Source organism: Scyliorhinus torazame, chromosome 1, assembly GCF_047496885.1.
Source record: "Scyliorhinus torazame isolate Kashiwa2021f chromosome 1, sScyTor2.1, whole genome shotgun sequence".
Lineage (NCBI taxonomy): Eukaryota > Metazoa > Chordata > Chondrichthyes > Carcharhiniformes > Scyliorhinidae > Scyliorhinus > Scyliorhinus torazame.
Window position 1 is genome coordinate 85,256,274 of NC_092707.1, and position 20,950 is coordinate 85,277,223.

At 44.8% G+C, this 20,950-nt stretch overlaps 1 protein-coding gene across 5 annotated transcripts in view; it reads right to left on the reverse strand.

Moving 5' to 3' along the window:
• LOC140409182 (calcium-binding protein 1-like) overlaps window positions 1-20,950 on the reverse strand; it is a 208,928-nt gene that overhangs the window by 67,459 nt on the left and 120,519 nt on the right. The window contains exons 1-2 of one of the 5 annotated variants that reach the window (XM_072497438.1): window positions 10,109-10,668; window positions 9,265-9,462 (exon numbers count right to left, since the gene is read on the reverse strand). The exons of 3 other annotated variants lie outside the window; for them this stretch is intronic. In XM_072497438.1, the coding sequence (XP_072353539.1) occupies window positions 9,265-9,462; window positions 10,109-10,210 (300 nt within the window). In that variant the 5' untranslated portion in view covers window positions 10,211-10,668. Of the gene's footprint in view, window positions 1-9,264; window positions 9,463-10,108; window positions 10,669-20,950 lie in introns of those variants that run through there. One more of the 5 variants, XM_072497456.1, reaches the window with a different exon arrangement.

Below are 20,950 nucleotides of genomic sequence, written 5' to 3' on the forward strand. Positions count from 1 at the left end.
ACACCGCAACCCTTTAAAATAGTATAATTTACTTCAATTTGTCTCTCTGCATTCTCCTTAGCAAAATGAATCATTTTACATTTCGCTGCATTAAATTTCATCTGCTGTGCACCCGCCATTTCACTATCTATGTACTCCTGAAGTCTGCTATTTGTCACCTCAATTTTTGGAATTTTGTGTCAATCTGCAAACTTTGAAATTATACCATGCATACCAAAGTTTTACGTCATTAATATCTTTCAGAATAAGCAGCGGTCCGAATATTGAGCCCTGGGGTACACATCTGCAAAATGTCCTCTGAAAAGCAACCGTTCATCATTACTCTCTAGTTTCTGTCCCTTGGCCAATTTTGTGTCGATGCTGCCACAGTCTGTGAAATCCCATGGGCTACCATGGTCTATTGCATGATATTTTGTCAAAATTCTTTTGAAAGTCTATGTGCCCAACATCAACTATTACCCTCAATGACCCTCCACTTGAAGAACTCAATCACATTAGTGAAACATATTTTCTGGCTTTCATTTTATTAGCCCAAATGCCAATTAATTTTGTTCAAGGTTATCGTCTCTCTAAGTTTCCCCACAACCACTGTTCAGCTAACTGGCCTATACTTGCCGGATTTATCCTTCTTCCCATTTCTAACATGAATGTAACATTTGCAATCCTCCAGTCCTCTCGCAGCACCCTTAGCTCCAAGAAATATTGCAAAATTAAAGCTAGATCCTCTCCAACTTCCAACCTGATTTCCCTCAGTAATCATGAATGCATTCGATCCAGACTGGGTGACTTTTCTACTTTAATGACTGCCAACCTTCGAAGTATCTCCTCTTTATCTATTTTAACCTATCCAATGTCTCCATGGCTCCTCCTTCATTGCTATCTTGGCAACATCCTCTTCTCTAGTGAACATTGATGAAAAGTATTCATTAAGTACCTCAGCCATACCCTCTGTCTCCATTAGAATATCTCCTTTTTGATCCCTAATTGGTCCTATCCTCTCTTTGTCTACCTTTGATATCGCCTTTCCTGTTAGGTTGTGGGCCACCTGGCAGCCAGTCCCTTATCCGGGCAGTGTTTCGAATCTTCAGCATTTTCTTCAGAGCCAAAATTCCATTACTTTCACTGAATTGAAAAACACAGCCCATGACTCCATGTATTAAGATCTGAATTGGCTCTTGTTATGGGCGAGGCGTTTTCAGAACTCCAAAATGTATCATGGAGTTCAACCAACCTCTCCCTTTAATGTATTTGTTGCTTTTCCTAGTACACGGCTTGTTCCCTAGGTGTGGGATTACAATTATGGACACGTAGGTTTTTAAACACAAAACAATGTTTATTCCATGAACTCAACTTAACATCTTAAATAAACATTGGATCTCTTAACACCCCTTACTTCAAAGATAACTCAGAAAATATTGCAACAGTAAATAATTCCTCAAAATGTTCCTTCAAACTTCCAAGAGATGTAACACCTTTAACCTGATGTGATTCTGTTTAAAGGCTTTACTATTATGAGTTTAAATCACCCAAATGATCCAGAGATAGTCTTTCATGGCAGAGATCCAGCTCACTGCAAACAGACACTCCCAAGCTCTTTTCAAACTGCAAAACTAAACTGCAAAATGGCTGACCTGACTTCAGCTCCACCCACTCTCTGACATCACTGTTCTCTTAAAGGTACATTGCTTAAACATCCATGACTTAATGGTACTCTCACGTGACACTCTGAACGTTAAGTAAATCGTGTAGGGTTTTATTTTTAACATACCTGTCTAGATTTACCAGAGTATTTTAATTACTTTAAAAAACCTGTAATCTGATAATCCAATCAGCAAAGCCTGCCGTGGTAATTTGATCATTACAACCACCTGAAGATATTGTAGCAGTGTTTGCATGTTTTGTTTTAGCTGCTAATCTATACTCATGCTCTCCCTTTGCCTTCCCCTCTCCCCATACTCCCTTTTTAAAATCTCTATGACTTTTGCACATGTCTTGAGTTTATTTTTTGTGTCTCATTTTAACATATATATCTTTAATCATGTAGGAAGCTCCACCTTTGGGCCCCCTTCCTTCGCCTCTCTCCACCATGGAAACATGCCCATTTCCTGTTTGAAGGCCTCCCATCATTCAATTACTGTATTGTCTATTAAGTTTTGATTCCAATCCATCTGAGGCACCTTCCTTTTTAACTCAGCATAGTTACCCTCTTTTAGTTAAGTATCTTTATACTTGGATATTCATGGTCCTTTTCCATAAGTATTCTAAACCTGGCTGCATTTTGATCAGTGTTCCCCGAATGTTCTCCCAGTGAAACATGCTCCACTTATCTTATCCCATTTAATTTCCAAAACTAGATCCAACATTTCTTCTTACCTCACTGGGTTGGAAACACACTGGTCAAGGACTCTTTTACATGTTTTCTCTTTTATATGTTTCAGAAATTCCTCCCCCTCTTCACTTTTTACTGTTCCTATTCCAGTCCATGTAACAATAATCGGCAGCAAAATTCATACCCCATGAACAAATTTTTAAAAATTAGTTCCTAACATTCACAGACCCTAAAATTCTTTCATCTTTCTGCAATTTGACTGCAAATTTGTCCTCGATCTCCTTTCCACTATTTGGTGGCCTATATATAGACCCAGTAGCCTAAAAGCACCCTCAATGTTCCTCAATTATTTTATTTTATTTATTTTTTAAATTTAGAATACCCAATTCTTTTTTTTTTCCAATTAAGGGACAATTCACCTAGCCCGCACATCTTTGGGTTGTGGGGGCGAAACCCACACAAACACGGGGAGAATGTGCAAAATCCACACAGACAGTGACCCAGAGCCAGGATTGAACCTGGGACCTCAGCGTCGTGAGGCAGCAGGGCTAACCCACTGCGCCACCGGGTTGCACTACTTGTTTCTCAATTATAATGAAATAGATTTTATCTTTGGCTTCGGAACTACATGGGCAGCACGGTAGCACAGTGGGTAGCACTGTTGCTTCACAGCTCCAGGGTCCCAGGTTCAATTCCTGGCTTGGGAAACCGTCGGTCTGTGTGGAGACTGCACGTTCTCCCTGTGTCTTCATGGTTTCCTCCAGGTGTTCCAGTTTCCTCCCACAAGTCCCGAAAGACGTGCTGTTAGGTGAATTGGACATTCTGAATTCTCGTCTGTGTACCCGAAAAGGCTCCGGAATGTGGCAACTGGGGCTTTTCACAGTAACTTCATTTCAGTGTTAATGTAAGCCTACTTGTGACAATAAAGATTATTATTATCACATCAGCCCTCTCCAGTGCTATAATGGTTTTATTTAGTCAATACTGTCCTTCCTGTCCTTTATTCCCATCCTGATTTTTCCTGAAAGCCTTGCTGCCAGGAATGTTAAGTTCCCAATCCTCCCCTTCTTTGAACCAAATCTCTGTTATTGTCATTATATCAGTGTCTCATGTAGTGACGTGTCTGCAACTCATAAACCTTACTTACCGCACCACATGCCTGAATGCACACGCATTCCAAACCCATCTTAAACTGCCTCACGTTTGCCGCGTGTCTGAGCATTCCTATTTCTGAACATTCCTTTCCTTTAGGAACATAGAACTTAGGAGCAGGAGTAGGCCATTTGGCCTTTTCAGCCTGCCTCGCCATTCAATGAGATTGTGACTGATCTGATTGTGCTTTGAACTACACTTTCCTTTCTGCCCCATAACCCTCGACTCGCTTGTCTTTCAAAAATCTATCCAATTCAGCCTTGAATCAATTCAACAATCCAGCCCCCTCTGCTTTCTGGGGAAGAGAATACCACAGATTATCGATCCTCTGACAGAAATAAAATTACCTAATCTCCATCGTAAAAGGGAGATTTCTTATTTTTCAACTATATCCTACAGTTCTAGTCTCCCCCTACAATAGAAACATCCTCCTGGTATCCACCCTTTTAATCACCTCAGGATTCCTGTTTTAATAAGATCACCTCTCATTTGTCTAAACTCCAATGGGTAAAGGCCCAACCTGTTCAACCCTTTTTCATACGATTAGCTCTTCACCCCAAGAATGAGACACATGAACCTTCTCTGAACTGCTTCTAATGCAATTATATCCTTTGACCAAGACTGTACGCAGCATTTCCGATGTGGTCTCACTAAGCCCTTGCGGTAAAAGTTCTCAACTTTTATCTTTAGCGCTATTAGTCTGTCACCAGTCCCCTGCGCACTTTGTTAGTCCTCTCTAATGTTTCACCTTTGAGACCACCCTATTACTAAATTAGTTTAATCCCTCCCCCACAGCCCTAGTTAATCTTCCCGTGAGGACACTGGTCTCAGCTCTGTTGAGGTACGACCCATCCACCTTGAACAGGTCCCTCCTGCTGAAACGATGCCTAAGTGAACATTCACCAGATCAAACAATTCTGGCATAAAATAGGCGTTAAAATCAGAACGTGTTGTATAGAAATGCTTCACGTGGATTCTGGATAGGCAGCCAGGCATTAGAATGTGACCGAGAACTCTCTGGTTGTGAGGTTGGTGGTGGGGCCAGAAGAATCCTCATAGAGATGACTTATAACAAAGGGCTTGGTGATCCCACTAGGGCCTTGACCAATAATTCTCCTTGCAGTTATGGTCGGATATTGGGAGAATCTCCACAGAATTTCCAGGCCCCGGTATCAACCTGATCTGTGGAGAAGTGTAGTTCTAACCCTATCTCCCCTATCAAACAGCATTGCCAAGCTCGTCGGCAGAGAGAGTGGTTAATGGATCTGCGATGTCGAACAGTGGAGGCTGTTGGGAGTGTGATCTGAGCTGTTTATTATTCTGTTCTTGCTCACAAGCTTGGCTCTTCCATTTATTGCTCAGGCTCCAAGGAGTACACTTCCCACATTAAGGAAATCAAAGCAATATAAACCAAGGAGGTTTCGAGATCTGCAGCAATCACCCTGTCTGAAATCCAGCCCAATGCTGAATGCTATGGATCAATAAAGTTAATCATCTTTTTTTGCAAAGCTTTCTATAGCAGTATTTTTCAAACTGTTTTGCCCGGTATCCATTTTTACCAAGCAGCCATCCTTCAGGACCTGCGGCGCCCAGCCGGTCTTCGCCACCCAAACTTCATGACCCACGCCACTTTAACTTCACGGCACATCATTTTCACTTACCTTTAATGTGACAGGTGAGCCTGCTTGGTCCTCACGATCTCTCTTGCTTTGTCATTCAATGTGACATTTCTGCAAAGCATTTCAGCGGATGATTCAGGTTCTCACTGCACCCATTGAAAATAATCAAGAGATTTGTCCTCAAATTTGCCAGCTCAGTCTTCAAATGTCGTTGACCTTTTGAGGGTCTTTCATGAAATCTTTCATTTGCCAGTACTTCCTTGCAAATAACACACATGAGCTTTGTATCCTGATTTGCATTGACATAATTAATAAACCCATACCTCAAGAAATTAATTATCTTTATACTGCTTTGTTGCTGATTTCAACTTTGATTTGATTTATTGTCACATGTACCAAAGTACAGTGAAAAATATTTTTCTGCGGCCAAGGGAACGTACACAGTACGTACATAGTAGACAAAAAAAGAATAATCGACAGAGTACATTGACAAATGGTACATCGCAGAGGCCCTGGAGCTCACACCAGCACTGCTGGCAGCTACAAAATGGAGGAATCTCTCTCCTGTCCAGAGCACATAACGTCAGTGTATGGGACACGTGACCTGCTCTCTGCAGCTGCTTCTGGAGAGAAGACTTCATCGATTGTTTAAAAGAATCTGCTCCTGGGTCAACTTGCTGATGTCAGGAGGAGGCAGTCTGTCTTGCTGGGCTCCGGGCCTGCACACTGCTGAGGGGGCACGCGTGCACGGGACGACTGGCATTCTGTAAACCTGTCGCGGCCGGCATTTAAAAAAACCGGTTGTGGTCGTTGGGCACTTCTTCTCGTGATCGGGAACACTGCGACCGATGGACCCATGAATCTCCCGACCCCCGCCTGCGACGCTGAGTTTGAAAATGACAATTCTGTAGAATACTACCCTGGGCTGGAATCTCCGATCCTTGACGGCAAAATCGCGTTCAGCGACGGGGCAGAGAATCCCCAATGACGCCAAAATCGGGGGTGGCGCCGCTTTTGCCCCTGAAAAGCGGTGTACTCTAGGAGTACGCTGCACGCAGTATCCACGCCCTCCTTACATTGACTGAGGCCTGTCCCGCGATGCTCTGTGTCCGACCGGCCGAGTTCCCGACGGCGTGGGACACGTGTGGTCTCACCCGTCATGAATTTAGCATGGCGGCTGCCGTCTCAGTCCGGCGCCGCCACAGTCAGGGAAGGGCCGTTCCGTGGGCAGGAGGGGCTTCATTCGAGGCTGGGGGCACTGTGAGGGGCGGTCCGGAGTGCACGAGCGGCCGAAGGGGGGGGAGAGACTCTTTTTGCGGCCCAGGTCCGCGGGCTGAGTCTGCCATGAAGCACAGTGCGTGGCCACGGACCCAGAAATGCTCTGGACCGTATCGGCAGCTAGAGCTGGGAGCTCTATGCTGCCTCCCTCCTAGCCCCCTCCCCTGGAACAGGGAATCGGTGGTTGGTTTTACACCAGTTCTCCTGGTGTAAAACACCACCGTTTTCACTCCGGCGTGGGGACGTAGTCTCCCAAATAGAGAATTCAGACCCCTATTTTGTACAGTTACATTCTTGTTGCTGTCGGGAAAGTAAAGGAATTGCCTCCATCGTGTGGCTTAGGGAAATACAGTCCCAAAAGGAGCTGAAAAAATGTCATTAATTAAGATATTGATTCTCCAACAACCAAACTGTTCCACCTCCCACCCGTGGGGTAAACAACTCTGTACAACCTGGCAGGCCGAGGAACCACTTGAAGCTGCAGGTAAATAGCAGTGGAAAACTCCATACAGATCAGACTTCCAGCCAGCAGAATGGACTAACTGATGAGGTGGAAAAACTAATTTTCTTCTGTTCTGCACCAAGCAGCACATCAGCCATCCCATTTCTTCACCTGCTTTTAGATTCAGCACATCAACACAGCAATAGGCACTGATGTACAGACATTATCATCATCTCTTCTGGTCCCTCCAGGCCGCACGAGGCAGATAAAGCACATATTTGATTGAGTCCGTTCGCACAGCCAGAATTTCCTGGGGCAGCTTGCTACTGTCCCCACTCAACCTGGAGATCATTTTCCAGGGTGGGGCTTGAACCCAGAGCCACCGGCTCCGAGGTAGTGATACTACCCACTGCACCACTAGACTGTCCTGGTGTACAGTAGCACCTTTAATATAATGAAGCGTCCCAAAGCGCTTGTGGGGTGGGGCTTCATCAAAACAAATGTGACACCGGGCCACATAAGGCGATATCAGGTCGGGTGAACAAAAGCTTGGTTAAAAGGGAGGGTTTTACAGGGCGTATAAATGGGGCAGAAAGAGGTAGATGTGCAGCGAGGTTTGGGAAGGAATTCCAGAAATTAGTATCCAGGCATCTGAAGGCCTAACTGCTAAAGATTGCAAAATTGCGTTCTGATTGTTTCTGTAATCAAGTCCTGCTTTTTTTTACATTAAGCCTGACCCACAACTTCCTACCAGGGAGACAAGATAGATTCAATGTGGATTGAAGGGGGTAGGGGAAAGACAGGTCGGATAACAACACCTCATTTGGACACTTATATCCAGGCGGATGTTTGTCTGGTATTCAAAGGCATTCTTGCTCAGGGGGAATCACAATTGTTGGGGGGGGGGGGAGGAGAAGGGAGGCCCTCAGCTCCCATCAGTACTATCTTGTCAGAAGATGGCAATTGTATCACAAGAGAGTGATTCAAATCTTTTGTTTGCACTGGCTTGTAATGCTCCAAGAAAGACCCATGTCTGAATAAAACACTCAAAGTGACAGATGAAAGTTGACAAAAATCATTGCATCCAGACGACATTCTCATACATCATGTTCACTATGGAGAACAATGAACTATATTGGTTCCATGAATGTCCACGCGAAGTCTAGCAGACTGGTAAAACATTTGCAGTCAAATTAGTATATTTATTGCGTATGAATGTATGAACTAAGAGCATGAGGCCACTCGGCCCCTCGGGTCTGGTCTGCCATTTGATAAGATCGTGGCTGATCTGATTGTGGCCTCAACTCTGTTTTCCCGTCTAACCCCTATACCCCCTAACCCTGACTGCTTGTCAATCTAGAATTTATCTAATTCAGCCTTAACTTAAAAATATGCAACAACCCAGCCTCCACCACTCTCTGGGGAAGAGAACTTCACCGACTCACGGCCCTCTGAGGGCCACCGTCTTAAATGGGAGTCCCCTTATTTTTAAACTGGATCCCCCAGTTCTAGTCTGTTCCACAAGGAGGAAACATCCTTACAGCATCCTACCTCGTCAAGTCCTCTCGGGGTCTCATGTCGCGACAGTACTTCTTTCGATCATAGATATAGATGTTACACAACTCCTTGCAGAAGATCTTCGGTAAGATCAGAAGATGGAAGCACACGGCTCGGGCCCCTCCCACCCCTGGGCTATGGAAGACAATTCGAAGGAGTCTTCCTTCAGCTTCTCCCAGCAAAATTAACCTGCTTTGAGCCTAAAAGATGGCAGGGCGCTGGGGGAAGGCCGCGTAGAGAAGTAAGGGTTAAAATTCTCGAACGGATCAGTGAAGATTAAGCGTGAGGCAGTGGGCAAGTTAAAGCTGCCCCTGAGGTACACCATGGGGGGGGGGGGGGGGGGAAATCCATGCTTTGTCCTTGTTAATGAAAGCCAGACGACACTTTTAACAACTTATTTAAAAATTGGTTACTATTTAGTTACTTAAAATGATACTTTGTGACCAGAACTTCCTTACATTGGAAACACAATAGCGGTCCGTCTGAGACAGGACCGGAGAATGTACCAAGGATCCCCAACTGGACTGTGGATTGAGGGAATGTGAATTAAAGGGGGAGAATTGCTGAATCTCTGGACGCACCGAGGGGAAACTTTAATCATCCTTAATCATGCGCGCGTTTTTTCTGTAAACGGTTGGTGGGGGGGGAAATAAATCTGGCTGATAAACACAGCAAGCGTTTCAGCCGCAAAATTAAAAATGAATCTTCACTATTTCACCTGCCTCTTGCGAATGAAGATTGTTCACACAGCCCAGCCTCCCTCCCCCCAGTACAGATTAGGATGCGGGGAGAAGGGGGTGGCGAATGGATGTGGGGCTGAATGAAATGGTGGTGGAAGGGACAGGCACATCTCCCGATGGGATGCACAGTTTTAAAGACTTACTTACAGCCTGCCTCTCTGCGAATCCTTTCCTGAGGAATATGCAGGCTGGCCCGAGGAGATTGTGCATGAGGGCACAGTTGTGAGCGAGGGCGAATAAGGGCTCCTGGTACTCGCTCCCTGCAGGGGACGCTGCTGCCGCCGCTGCCGCCGTCTCCTCGCATGTCCTCACTACTTTGTAGCTGCTTTTCTCCTCATGTCGAATCTTTCACACCCCAAGCAGCAGCACACATAAAACAGATTAGACTCCGGTCGGCTAGACATTCATTTCTTTTTTTTTCCAAAAAAAAATGCCGAAAATCTTTCCAACAAAAAAAAACCGGGTTGCATGCTTTAACAAAACTTTGGGATCGATTTAAGGTGAAAAGTTCTCAAATGCGGAAAACGTCATGGACCTGCGATTTATTCGCATTGGTCTGCTCCCGTTGGAATATTCGATCTGCATGCAACGCAGCACTGTACTTAAAATCCGTGCAGCATACTGTTTAGTAATTTAAATAAGTTAATTTCTAGCCGCGCTTATCGGTTCGACATGTGCGCAGCATTGAAGCGCCTGCTCAGAGAGGAGTTCAGACCCCAGGAATATTCGGTAAGACCCAATCGCGGTTTTAAAATGAATTTACATTCACAAAGCACTTCCAATTAGTCGTCAATAAAACTCGAGATAATTATCCAGCTACAGGTCCGAGGACTGTCTCGGCTCAACAAATTGTTTTCCAACATGCATTGTTTTGGGTTCTGCATTAGACAGGACCTTATGCAATACTGAAACGCCACTTGCACGGTATTTAGATCTTGGCACACAAAAAAAGGACCCCCCCCCCCCAATTGTTCCAAATTGTGCGACTTACCTTTTTAGAGAGATTTCTTAGCGGTGATTTGACACAGTTGCCCATGCTTGCTGGCAGGTGGTACTTCACACAAGAGTGGATTCCGTCCACAAACAGTCCCATCAAATGTAAGTCCTACCCCATAAAGCGAGGCGTTCCTGAATCCCCATCCATGAGGGTGGTGGGTAGGCAGAGTGTGCTGGAGCTGCCTCTGTGTGTTGATGGAGATGAGGTGGTGGACGTGTAATCCAGCGAGGATTAGTGAAACTAATAAATTATTGCAGTGACGACGGACGGATTTTGAATGGGATTTGGAACCTGGGGACCAAGTGACTTAATGATCATTCAGGGAAATGAAGACCTCTCTCTCCCCCCTCTCTGGATTGTTACGGATGCTGATACAATGCAAGCTGCAACATTTCCAGATATGACTGAGCATCAGTGACGAGGCAGTAAGTATATCGGCGCAGCATCGATCAGAATCGTTGGCATGTTGTTTACCAATGGAATTGCAAACTTCACGGTTCTGGGGCTCGGGTCACTGCCGACTGAGTGTAACCTCTGCAAAAATAAAAACTCACCGACCCTTTCTAGTGTACGAGAGTATTGCGAATTCCTCTGCTCACAATGGGTGAGATTTGGGGCTCTGTTCAGTATACACAGAGTCAAGCTACAGATAAGAAAGCAAATATACCTTCAGGACATTCATGACGCGAAGACGAGAGAAACTCAGACAATTCTAACCGCGCAGCTCGAAAGCAAAATGACCCTTGAGGATTTTAAAACAAAATCACATTTGGGGGTTTATGAAGGAAGTTCTCCACTTGACACAAAACCTTTCTGAGCACTGAAATATTGCATCGTCCAGCAATTTGAAACGAAGTGGCACAAATAACATTTCAAGATTGGAGTTCGATGCTGAAAGCGTGAATTATTAAATAATCTAAAGTAAGTGGTTTTGGGTTAAAAGGGATAGATTGTGTAAATCCACCACCTTTTGCCACCTGAAATGTCCAATACCTCCACACACTCGTTCACTAGACTGCCCTCCTTTTAATAAAAAAATAAAGGTAAAGGGAATATTAGGGGCTGGTTTCGCACACTGGGCTAAATCGCTGGCTTTTAAAGCAGACCAAGGCAGGCCAGTAGCATGGTTCAATTCCCGTACTAGCCTCCCCAAACAGGCGCCGGAATGTGGCGACTAGGGGCTTTTCACAGTAACTTCGTTTGAAGCCTACTTGTGACAATAAGCAATTTTCATATTTTGGTATTGGTATAGATTAGTGGGATATATAATGTAATGTCTGCCCCTGATATAGTGCAGTGTCCAAGTGCAATGTTCACAGCTACAACCTAATTTGCACTGGGATAAACAATACATTCTTGCAGGTCTGGTAATTCTGGTGGTTACGGGCAAAAGGGGCAACATCACAGTAAACTAGGGATCTAGTCTCTGAGCTCTTCTGGGCAAACAACAGATTCCTCCACTGCTGGATGGCATGGGTGAATGATCCAGTTGAAAAGCGGAGCTGGCACAAACAGCTGAAGACCCTACTGCTCTTATCTTCCTATCAATGGTACAGATCTTCAAGAATCCTCCAGGGTGTGTACTATGCCATTTGCCACATGCCAACCTCTGCACCGAACATGCAGGTAATCAAGATATTTAATCAAAACTAGCTCCACGATGTCTCAAGGCACATTACAGCCAATGAAGTAGTTATGAAGTGTGATTGCTATTGTAATGTTTAAATGTGGCAGCCAATTAATATATAGCAAGCCCCCACTGATAGCAATGTGATAAATGGTCATATCATCCCTTTTGTTGATTATGTTGCCGTTTGGAGGAGGAGGAGCAGTCTCTGTCAGGGAGAGAACCTGAGAACATCTAAGACACTCAGAGGGTAAGAAGGTAAGTAAGTGATTTTTACTCATTTTTACTTTTATACCTTTTTCAAATTGTGTGTGTCGGGGGGGAAACTGAAGTGACATCACAGAAAAGCTGTGGCCTGAGTGGCTGGTTGGGAATCTACACTAAATTAAAAAAATTAAGCATTGGTAACTAATTAAACATAATTATTTAATTATAATTTAGAGGGGTATCTAAGCCAGAGATCGGAGAGTACTATATTTAGCTTTCGCATTTCTATTAGAAATCTAGTGCTAGGAAACAGATAGTTAACAGTAACTTTGAAATTAAAAAAAAAATATTTTAAAATTTTTAAAAAAAATTTAAATTTTAATTTTAATTAATTGACGCAATGTCAGTTAGAGGGGTGCAGTGTCCTGACTGTGAGATGTGGCAGGTTCGGGAGGCTTCCAGCGTCCCGGATGGCTTCATCTGCAGAAAGTGCACCCAACTGGAGCTCCTCACAGATCGCATGGTTCGGTTGGAGCAGCAATTGGATGCACTTAGGAGCATGCAGGTAGCGGAAAGCGTCATAGATCACAGTTATGTAAATGTGGTCACACCCAAGGTGCAGGCAGAGAAATGGGTGACCACCAGAAAGGGCATGCAGTCAGTGCAGGAATCCCCTGTGGTTGTCCCCCTCTCGAACAGGTATACCCCTTTGGATACTGATAGCCTATCAGGGGAAAACAGCAGCAGCCAGAGCAGTGGCACCACGGCTGGCTCTGATGTTCAGAAGGGAGGGTCAAAGCGCAGAAGAGTAATAGTAATAGGGGACTCTATAGTCAGGGGCACAGATAGGCGCTTCTGTGGACGTGAAAGAGACTCCAGGATGGTATGTTGCCTCCCTGGTGCCAGGGTCCAGGATGTCTCCGAACGGGTAGAGGGAATCCTGAAGGGGGAGGGCAAACAGGCAGAGGTCGTTGTACATATTGGTACTAACGACATAGGCAGGAAGGGGCATGAGGTCCTGCAGCAGGAGTTCAGGGAGCTAGGCAGAAAGTTAAAAGACAGGACCTCGAGGGTTGTAATCTCGGGATTACTCCCTGTGCCACGTGCCAGTGAGGCTAGAAATAGGAAGACAGAGCAGCTAAACACGTGGCTAAACAGCTGGTGTAGGAGGGAGGGTTTCCGTTATCTGGACCACTGGGAGCTCTTCCGGGGCAGGTGTGACCTGTATAAGAAGGTCGGGTTGCATCTAAACCGGAGAGGCATAAATATCCTGGCCGCGAGGTTTGCTAGTGTCACACGGGAGGGTTTAAACTAGTATGGCAGGGGTGTGGGCACGGGAGCAAGTGGTCAGAAGGTGAGAGCATTGAGGGAGAACTAGGGAATAGGGACAGTGTGGCTCTGAGGCAGAGCAGACAGGGAGAAGTTGCTGAACACAGCGGGTCTGGTGGCCTGAAGTGCATATGTTTTAATGCAAGAAGTATTACGGGCAAGGCAGATGAACTTAGAGCTTGGATTAGTACTTGGAACTATGATGTTGTTGCCATTACAGAGACCTGGTTGAGGGAAGGGCAGGATTGGCAGCTAAACGTTCCAGGATTTAGATGTTTCAGGCGGGATAGAGGGGGATGTAAAAGGGGAGGCGGAGTTGCGCTACTGGTTCGGGAGAATATCGTAGCTGTACTGCGGGAGGACACCTCAGAGGGCAGTGAGGCTATATGGGTAGAGATCAGGAATAAGAAGGGTGCAGTCACAATGTTGGGGGTTTACTACAGGCCTCCCAACAGCCAGCGGGAGATAGAGGAGCAGATAGGTAGACAGATTTTGGAAAAGAGTAAAAACAACAGGGTTGTGGTGATGGGAGACTTCAACTTCCCCAATATTGACTGGGACTCACTTAGTGCCAGGGGCTTAGACGGGGCGGAGTTTGTAAGGAGCATCCAGGAGGGCTTCTTAAAACAATATGTAGACAGTCCAACTAGGGAAGGGGCGGTACTGGACCTGGTATTGGGGAATGAGCCCGGCCAGGTGGTAGATGTTTCAGTAGGGGAGCATTTCGGTAACAGTGACCACAATTCAGTAAGTTTTAAAGTACTGGTGGACAAGGATAAGAGTGGTCCTAGGATGAATGTGCTAAATTGGGGGAAGGCGAATTATAACAATATTAGGCGGGAACTGAAGAACATAGATTGGCGGCGGATGTTTGAGGGCAAATCAACATCTGACATGTGGGAGGCTTTCAAGTGGCAGTTGAAAGGAATTCAGGACCGGCATGTCCTGTGAGGAAGAAGGATAAATACGGCAATTTTCGGGAACCTTGGATGACGAGAGATATTGTAGGCCTCGTGAAAAAGAAAAAGGAGGCATTTGTCAGGGCTAAAAGGCTGGGAACAGACGAAGCCTGCGTGGAATATAAGGAAAGTAGGAAGGAACTTAAGCAAGGAGTCAGGAGGGCTAGAAGGGGTCACGAAAAGTCATTGGAAAATCGGGTTAAGGAAAATCCCAAGGCTTTTTACACATACATAAAAAGCAAGAGGGTAGCCAGGGAAAGGGTTGGCCCACTGAAGGATAGGCAAGGGAATCTATGTGTGGAGCCAGAGGAAATGGGCGAGGTACTAAATGAATACTTTGCATCAGTATTCACCAAAGAGAAGAAATTGGTTGATGTTGAGTCTGGAGAAGGGTGTGCAGATAGCCTGGGTCACATTGAGATCCAAAAAGACGAGGTGTTGGGTGTCTTAAAAAATATTAAGGTAGATAAGTCCCCAGGGCCTGATGGGATCTACCCCAGAATACTGAAAGAGGCTGGAGAGGAAATTGCTGAGGCCTTGACAGAAATCTTTGGATCCTCGCTGTCTTCAGGGGATGTCCCGGAGGACTGGAGAATAGCCAATGTTGTTCCTCTGTTTAAGAAGGGTAGCAAGGATAATCCCGGGAACTACAGGCCAGTGAGCCTTACTTCAGTGGTGGGGAAATTACTGGAGAGAATTCTTCGAGACAGGATCTACTCCCATTTGGAAGCAAATGGACGTATTAGTGAGAGGCAGCACGGTTTTGTGAAGGGAAGGTCGTGTCTCACTAACTTGATAGAGTTTTTCGAGGAGGTCACTAAGATGATTGATGCAGGTAGGGCAGTGGATGGTGTCTATATGGACTTCAGTAAGGCCTTTGACAAGGTCCCTCATGGTAGACTAGTACAAAAGGTGAAGTCACACGGGATCAGGGGTGAGCTGGCGCGGTGGATACAGAACTGGCTAGGCCATAGAAGGCAGAGAGTAGCAATGGAAGGATGCTTTTCTAATTGGAGGGCTGTGACCAGTGGTGTTCCACAGGGATCAGTGCTGGGTCCTTTGCTGTTCGTAGTATATATAAATGATTTGGAGGAAAATGTAACTGGTCTGATTAGTAAGTTTGCAGACGACACAAAGGTTGGTGGAATTGCGGATAGCGATGAGGACTGTCAGAGGATACAGCAGGATTTAGATTGTTTGGAAACTTGGGCAGAGAGATGGCAGATGAAGTTTAATCCGGACAAATGTGAGGTAATGCATTTTGGAAGGTCTAATGCAGGTAGGGAATATACAGTGAATGGTAGAACCCTCAAAGAGTATTGACAGTCAGGAAGATCTAGGTGTACGGTCCACAGGTCACTCAAAGGGGCAACACAGGTGGAGAAGGTAGTCAAGAAGGCATACGGCATGCTTGCCTTCATTGGCCGGGGCATTGAGTATAAGAATTGGCAAGTCATGTTGCAGCTGTATAGAACCTTAGTTAGGCCACACTTGGAGTATAGTGTTCAATTCTGGTCGCCACACTACCAGAAGGATGTGGAGGCTTTAGAGAGGGTGCAGAAGAGATTTACCAGAATGTTGCCTGGTATGGAGAGCATTAGCTATGAGGAGCAGTTGAATAAACTCGGTTTGTTCTCACTGGAACGAAGGAGGTTGAGAGGAGACCTGATAGAGGTATACAAAATTATGAGGGGCATAGACAGAGTGGATAGTCAGAGGCTTTTCCCCAGGGTAGAGGAGTCAATTACTAGGGGGCATAGGTTTAAGGTGAGAGGGGCAAGGTTTAGAGTAGATGTACGAGGCAAGTTTTTTACGCAGAGGGTAGTGGGTGCCTGGAACTCACTACCGGAGGAGGCGGTGGAAGCAGGGACGATAGTGACATTTAAGGGGCATCTTGACAAATACATGAATAGGATGGGAATAGAGGGATATGGACCCAGGAAGTGTAGAAGATTGTAGTTTAGTCGGGCAGCATGGTCGGCACGGGCTTGGAGGGCCGAAGGGCCTGTTCCTGTGCTGTACATTTCTTTGTTCTTTTGTTCTTTTGTTATGGACGCATATTGGCCAGGGCACTGGGGAGAAATCCCCGCCTCGAAGTCAAGAAGCACCACAAGATCATTTACGTCCACCTGGGTGAGCAAACTGGGCCTCAGGTTAATGTCGCAGGATCTTACATGTTTTAATTAAATCACCTTTTACTCTTTTTGACTCCAGCGGATACAAGCCTTGCCTGTCCAACCTTTCCTCATAAGACAACCTCGTATCCCACTCCTGACTTTCCTCCTTTGGTTAAAAACTGGACAAGTTGGGCCAAAGGGCCTGTTTTCATGCTGTAAACTTCTAAGAATCTATGACTGCCCATTCCAAGTACTAGTCTGGTAAACCTTCTGAACTGATTCTGACTCAAATACATGCTTCCTTAAATAAGGTTACCAATACTGTACACAGTATACCAAACATGATCACACTAATGCCTTGTATAACTGAAGCAGTCATAACCTTCTTACTTTTGTATTAAATTGCTCTTGCAATAAATTGTAACATTCTTTTAGCTTTCCAAATTGTTGTACCTGTATACTAGCCTTTTGTGATTCATGCATTAAGACACCCAGATCACTCTGTATCTCTGGGCTCTGCAATCTCCCCACTTAGATAATATGCTTCTCTTTTATTCTTCCTGTCGAAATGGACAATTTCACATTTTACCACATTACACTCCATTTGCCAGACCCTTGCTCACTCACTTAATCTGTCTATATCTTTTTACCGCCTTCTTATGTCCTCCTCACAACTTACTTTCCTACCTATCTTTGTACCATCCGCATATTTGGAAATCAACCCATCCATAGAGCCATAGAATCCCTACAGCGCAGAAGGAGGCCATTTGGCCCATTGGGTCTGCATCGACCCTCTGAAAGAGCACCCTCATTTGGCGCACTCCCCAGCCCAATCTCCACAACGCTGTAACCTGCACAGCTTTGGACTCTTAAGGAGTAATTTAGCATGGTCAATCCACCTAATCTGCACATCTTTGGACTGTGGGAGGAAACTGGTGCACCTGAAGGAAACCCACTCAGATAGGGGGAGAATGTGCAAACTTCGCACAAATAGTCACCCAAGATTGGAATTGAACCCGGGTTCCTGGCACTGTGAGGCAGCAGTGCTAACCACAGTGCCACCATGCTGCCCACTGCCTTCATCCAAGTCATTAATATAAATTGTAAATAGTTGAGGTCCCAGTGCAGATCCCTGTGACATATCACTCGTTACATTTTGGCAACCTGAAAAATACCCATTTTTGCCTACTCTCTGCTTCCTGTTAGCCAGCCAATTTTCGATCCGTGCAGTATATTACCCGCTACAACATGAGCTTTGATTTTCGTAATAACCTTTGATGTGGCACTTTATCAAATGCCTCAGGGAAATCTAGGTATAGTACATCCATAAGTTCCCCTTTATCCACAGTGCATGTTATTTCCGCAAAGAACTTCAATAAGTTGGTTAAACATGATTTCCCCTTCACAAAACCATGTTGACTCTGCCTGATTATCTTGAGGTTATCCAAGTGCCCCACCATAACTTCTTTAATAATAGCTACTAACAAATTACTATGACAGATGTTAAGCCTGTCTTTCTGTCTCCCTCCCTTTTTGATTAATGGAGTTACATTTGCTATCTTTCAATCTAATGGGACCTTCCTTGAATTTAGGGAGTTTTAGAAAATTAGAATCTCATAGAATCCCTGCAGTGCAGAAGAAGGTCATTTGGCCCTTCGAGTCTGCCCCGGCCCTTGGAAAGAACACTCTACTTAAGCCCACACCTCCACCCTATCCCTGTAACCCAGTAACCCCACCTAACTCTTTTGACACTAAGGGGCAATTTATCATTGCCAATCCACCTAACCTGCACATCTTTTGACTGTGGGAGGAAACCGGAGCACCCGGAGGAAACCCCCACAGACATGGGAAGAAAGTGCAAACTCCACACAGGCAGTCGCCCGAGGGTGGAATTGAACCCAGGATCCTGGAGCTGTGAGGCAGCAGTGCTAATCAATGCATCAACTATCTCACTAGACATTTCTTTTAAGACTAGGATGAAGTCCTTAAGGACCTGGGCCGCAGCTCCAACAATTTACTCAGTACCACTTCTCTGGTGATTGTTATTTTGCTGAGTTCCTCCCTCCCTTCCATTTCTTGATTTATAGCTGCTTCTGGGATGTTACTTGTATCCTCTATAATTTTAATAATCTTTATTGTCACAAATAGGCTTACATTAACACTGCAATGAAGTTACTGTGAAAAGCCCCTAGTCGCCACACTCCAGCGCCTGTTCGGGTACACAGAGGGAGAATTCAGAATGTCCAATTCACCTAACAGCACGTCTTTCAGGACTTGTGGGAGGAAACCGGAACACCCAGAGGAAACCCATGCAGACAGAGGGAGAATGTGCAGACTCCGCACAGACAGTGACCCAAGCCAGGAATCGGACTGTGACCCTGGCTCTGTGAAGCAACAGTGCTAACCACTATGCTACCGTGCTGCCCTCAGTGCTGCCCTATAGTGAAGACAGATATAAAATACCCGTTTCAATTAGTCTGTCATATCCTTGTTTTCCATGATCAATTCCCTAGGCTCATTTTCTATAGGACTAATGTTCACTTTGTTAACTCGTTGCTATTTAAAATATTTATAGAAACTCCAAATATTTGTTTTTATATTTCTGGCGAGCTTTCTCTCATACTCTAATTTTTTTCCTTCTCATTAATCTTTTTGTCATCCTTTGTTGTTCCTTATATTCTGTTCAGTCTTCTGACCTGCCATCTATCTTTGCACAATTATGCATTTTTTTCTTGAAGTTTGATTCTTTCTTTATCTAGTTAACCATGAATTGTGAGTCCATCCCTTGGACTTTTTCTTATTCATTGGAATTTATTTATGATGTGTATTATGAAATATCCCCTTAAATGTTTGCCACTGTACCTCTATTGACATATATCTTAACCTAATTTGCCAATTCACTTTAACCATCTCTGCTTTCATGCTCTCATTAATGTTCTTATTTAAGTTTAAACACATAGTCCCAGACCCACTCATCTCTGCCTCAAACCAAATGGAAAATTCAATCATATGGTTGTTGCTACCGAGGAAAGCCTTCATTATGAGATCATTAATTAATCTCGTCTTGTACAATACTAGATCTAGTGTAGCCTGCTGTTTGATAACTTCCAGAACATGCTGTTCTAAGAAAATATCCCAGAAACATTCTATGAATTCCTCAATTAGACTGTCTTTGGCCATCTGACTTTTCCAGTCTATATGTAGGTTAAAATCCCCCATGATTATCACCATACCTTTCTGACAAGCTCCCATTATTTCTTCCTTTCTACTCCACCCTACCACATGGCTATAATTAGGGGGCCTGTACACGACTCCCATAAGCGACTTCCTTTCCCATTTCTCATCTCTACCCAAAACGTTCCACATCCTGGTTTCCTGAACTTAGATCATCCCTCTCTATTGTGGTAATACCATCATTAACTAACAGAACCTTCCCTCCACCTTTCCCCTTGCTTCCTGTCCTTCTTACATATCCTGTATCCTTAAATATTCAGATCCCAATGCATGTACTGCTGCAGCCATGTCCCTGTAATGGCTATCAAACCATACTTATTTATTTCTATGTGTGCCCTTAGTTCATCTGTTTTGCTTTGAATGTTTTGTGCATTTAGATACAAAGCCTTTTTTCGTATCTGTTGATTTACGATTAAGATTTGTTCTCTCCATCCCTTGCCCCCACTACTTAGTTTAAAACCTTCTTTACTTCCCCTGTTATATAACTCTCAAGAACACTGGCCCCAGCACGGTTCAGGTGTAGACTGTCCCAAATGGACAGTCCCACTTTCCCCTGTACAGGTGCCAGTGCCCCATAAACTGGAACCCACTTCTCTCACACCAGCCTTTGAACCATGCATTTGTCTCCCTGATCTGATTTGTCCTATGCCAGTTTGACGTGGCTCAAGTAGTAATCCAGAGATTATGACCTTTGAGGTTCTGTTTCTTAATTTGGTGTCTAGCTCCTCATACTGACTATGCAGAGTCTCCATCTTTGTCCTACTTATGTCATTGGTACCTACATTGATCACAATGACTGAGTCCTTCTCTTTCCACTGCAGCCTCAAGCAGATGTCCCAAACCCTGGCACCAGGCAGACAACATAGCGACCTGAATTCACATTCTTTGCAACAAAGAGCAGTGCCAATCCCTCTGAGGGCTTGTTTCTCTTCTTTTCCTTTTCCAGCCAGATAACTTACAATCCTTTTACAAAAAATAAATTTAGAGTATCTAATTTTTTTTTTCCAAACAAGGGGCAATTTAGCATGGCCGATCCACCTACCCTGCACATCTTTGGGATTGTGCGGGTGAGACCCATGCAGATACGGGGAGAATGTGCAAACTCCACACGGACAGTGACCCAGCGCTGGGATCAAACCTGGGACCTCCGCACCGTGAGGCAGCAGTGCTAACCACTGAGCCACCGTGCTCAATCCTGAACTGACTTTTACAGTTAGGGTTACCTTGGAGATTCCTCCCTCTAGCCAAAGCTAGGTAAATCTTTAAATCTCATTTAATTTCTCACAAATTCAATCTCTTCCATTTGAGCAGTAGCTCTTGCCCTCATTCTTGCAAGAAGCAGAGAGACTTGCTGCCTTTAATT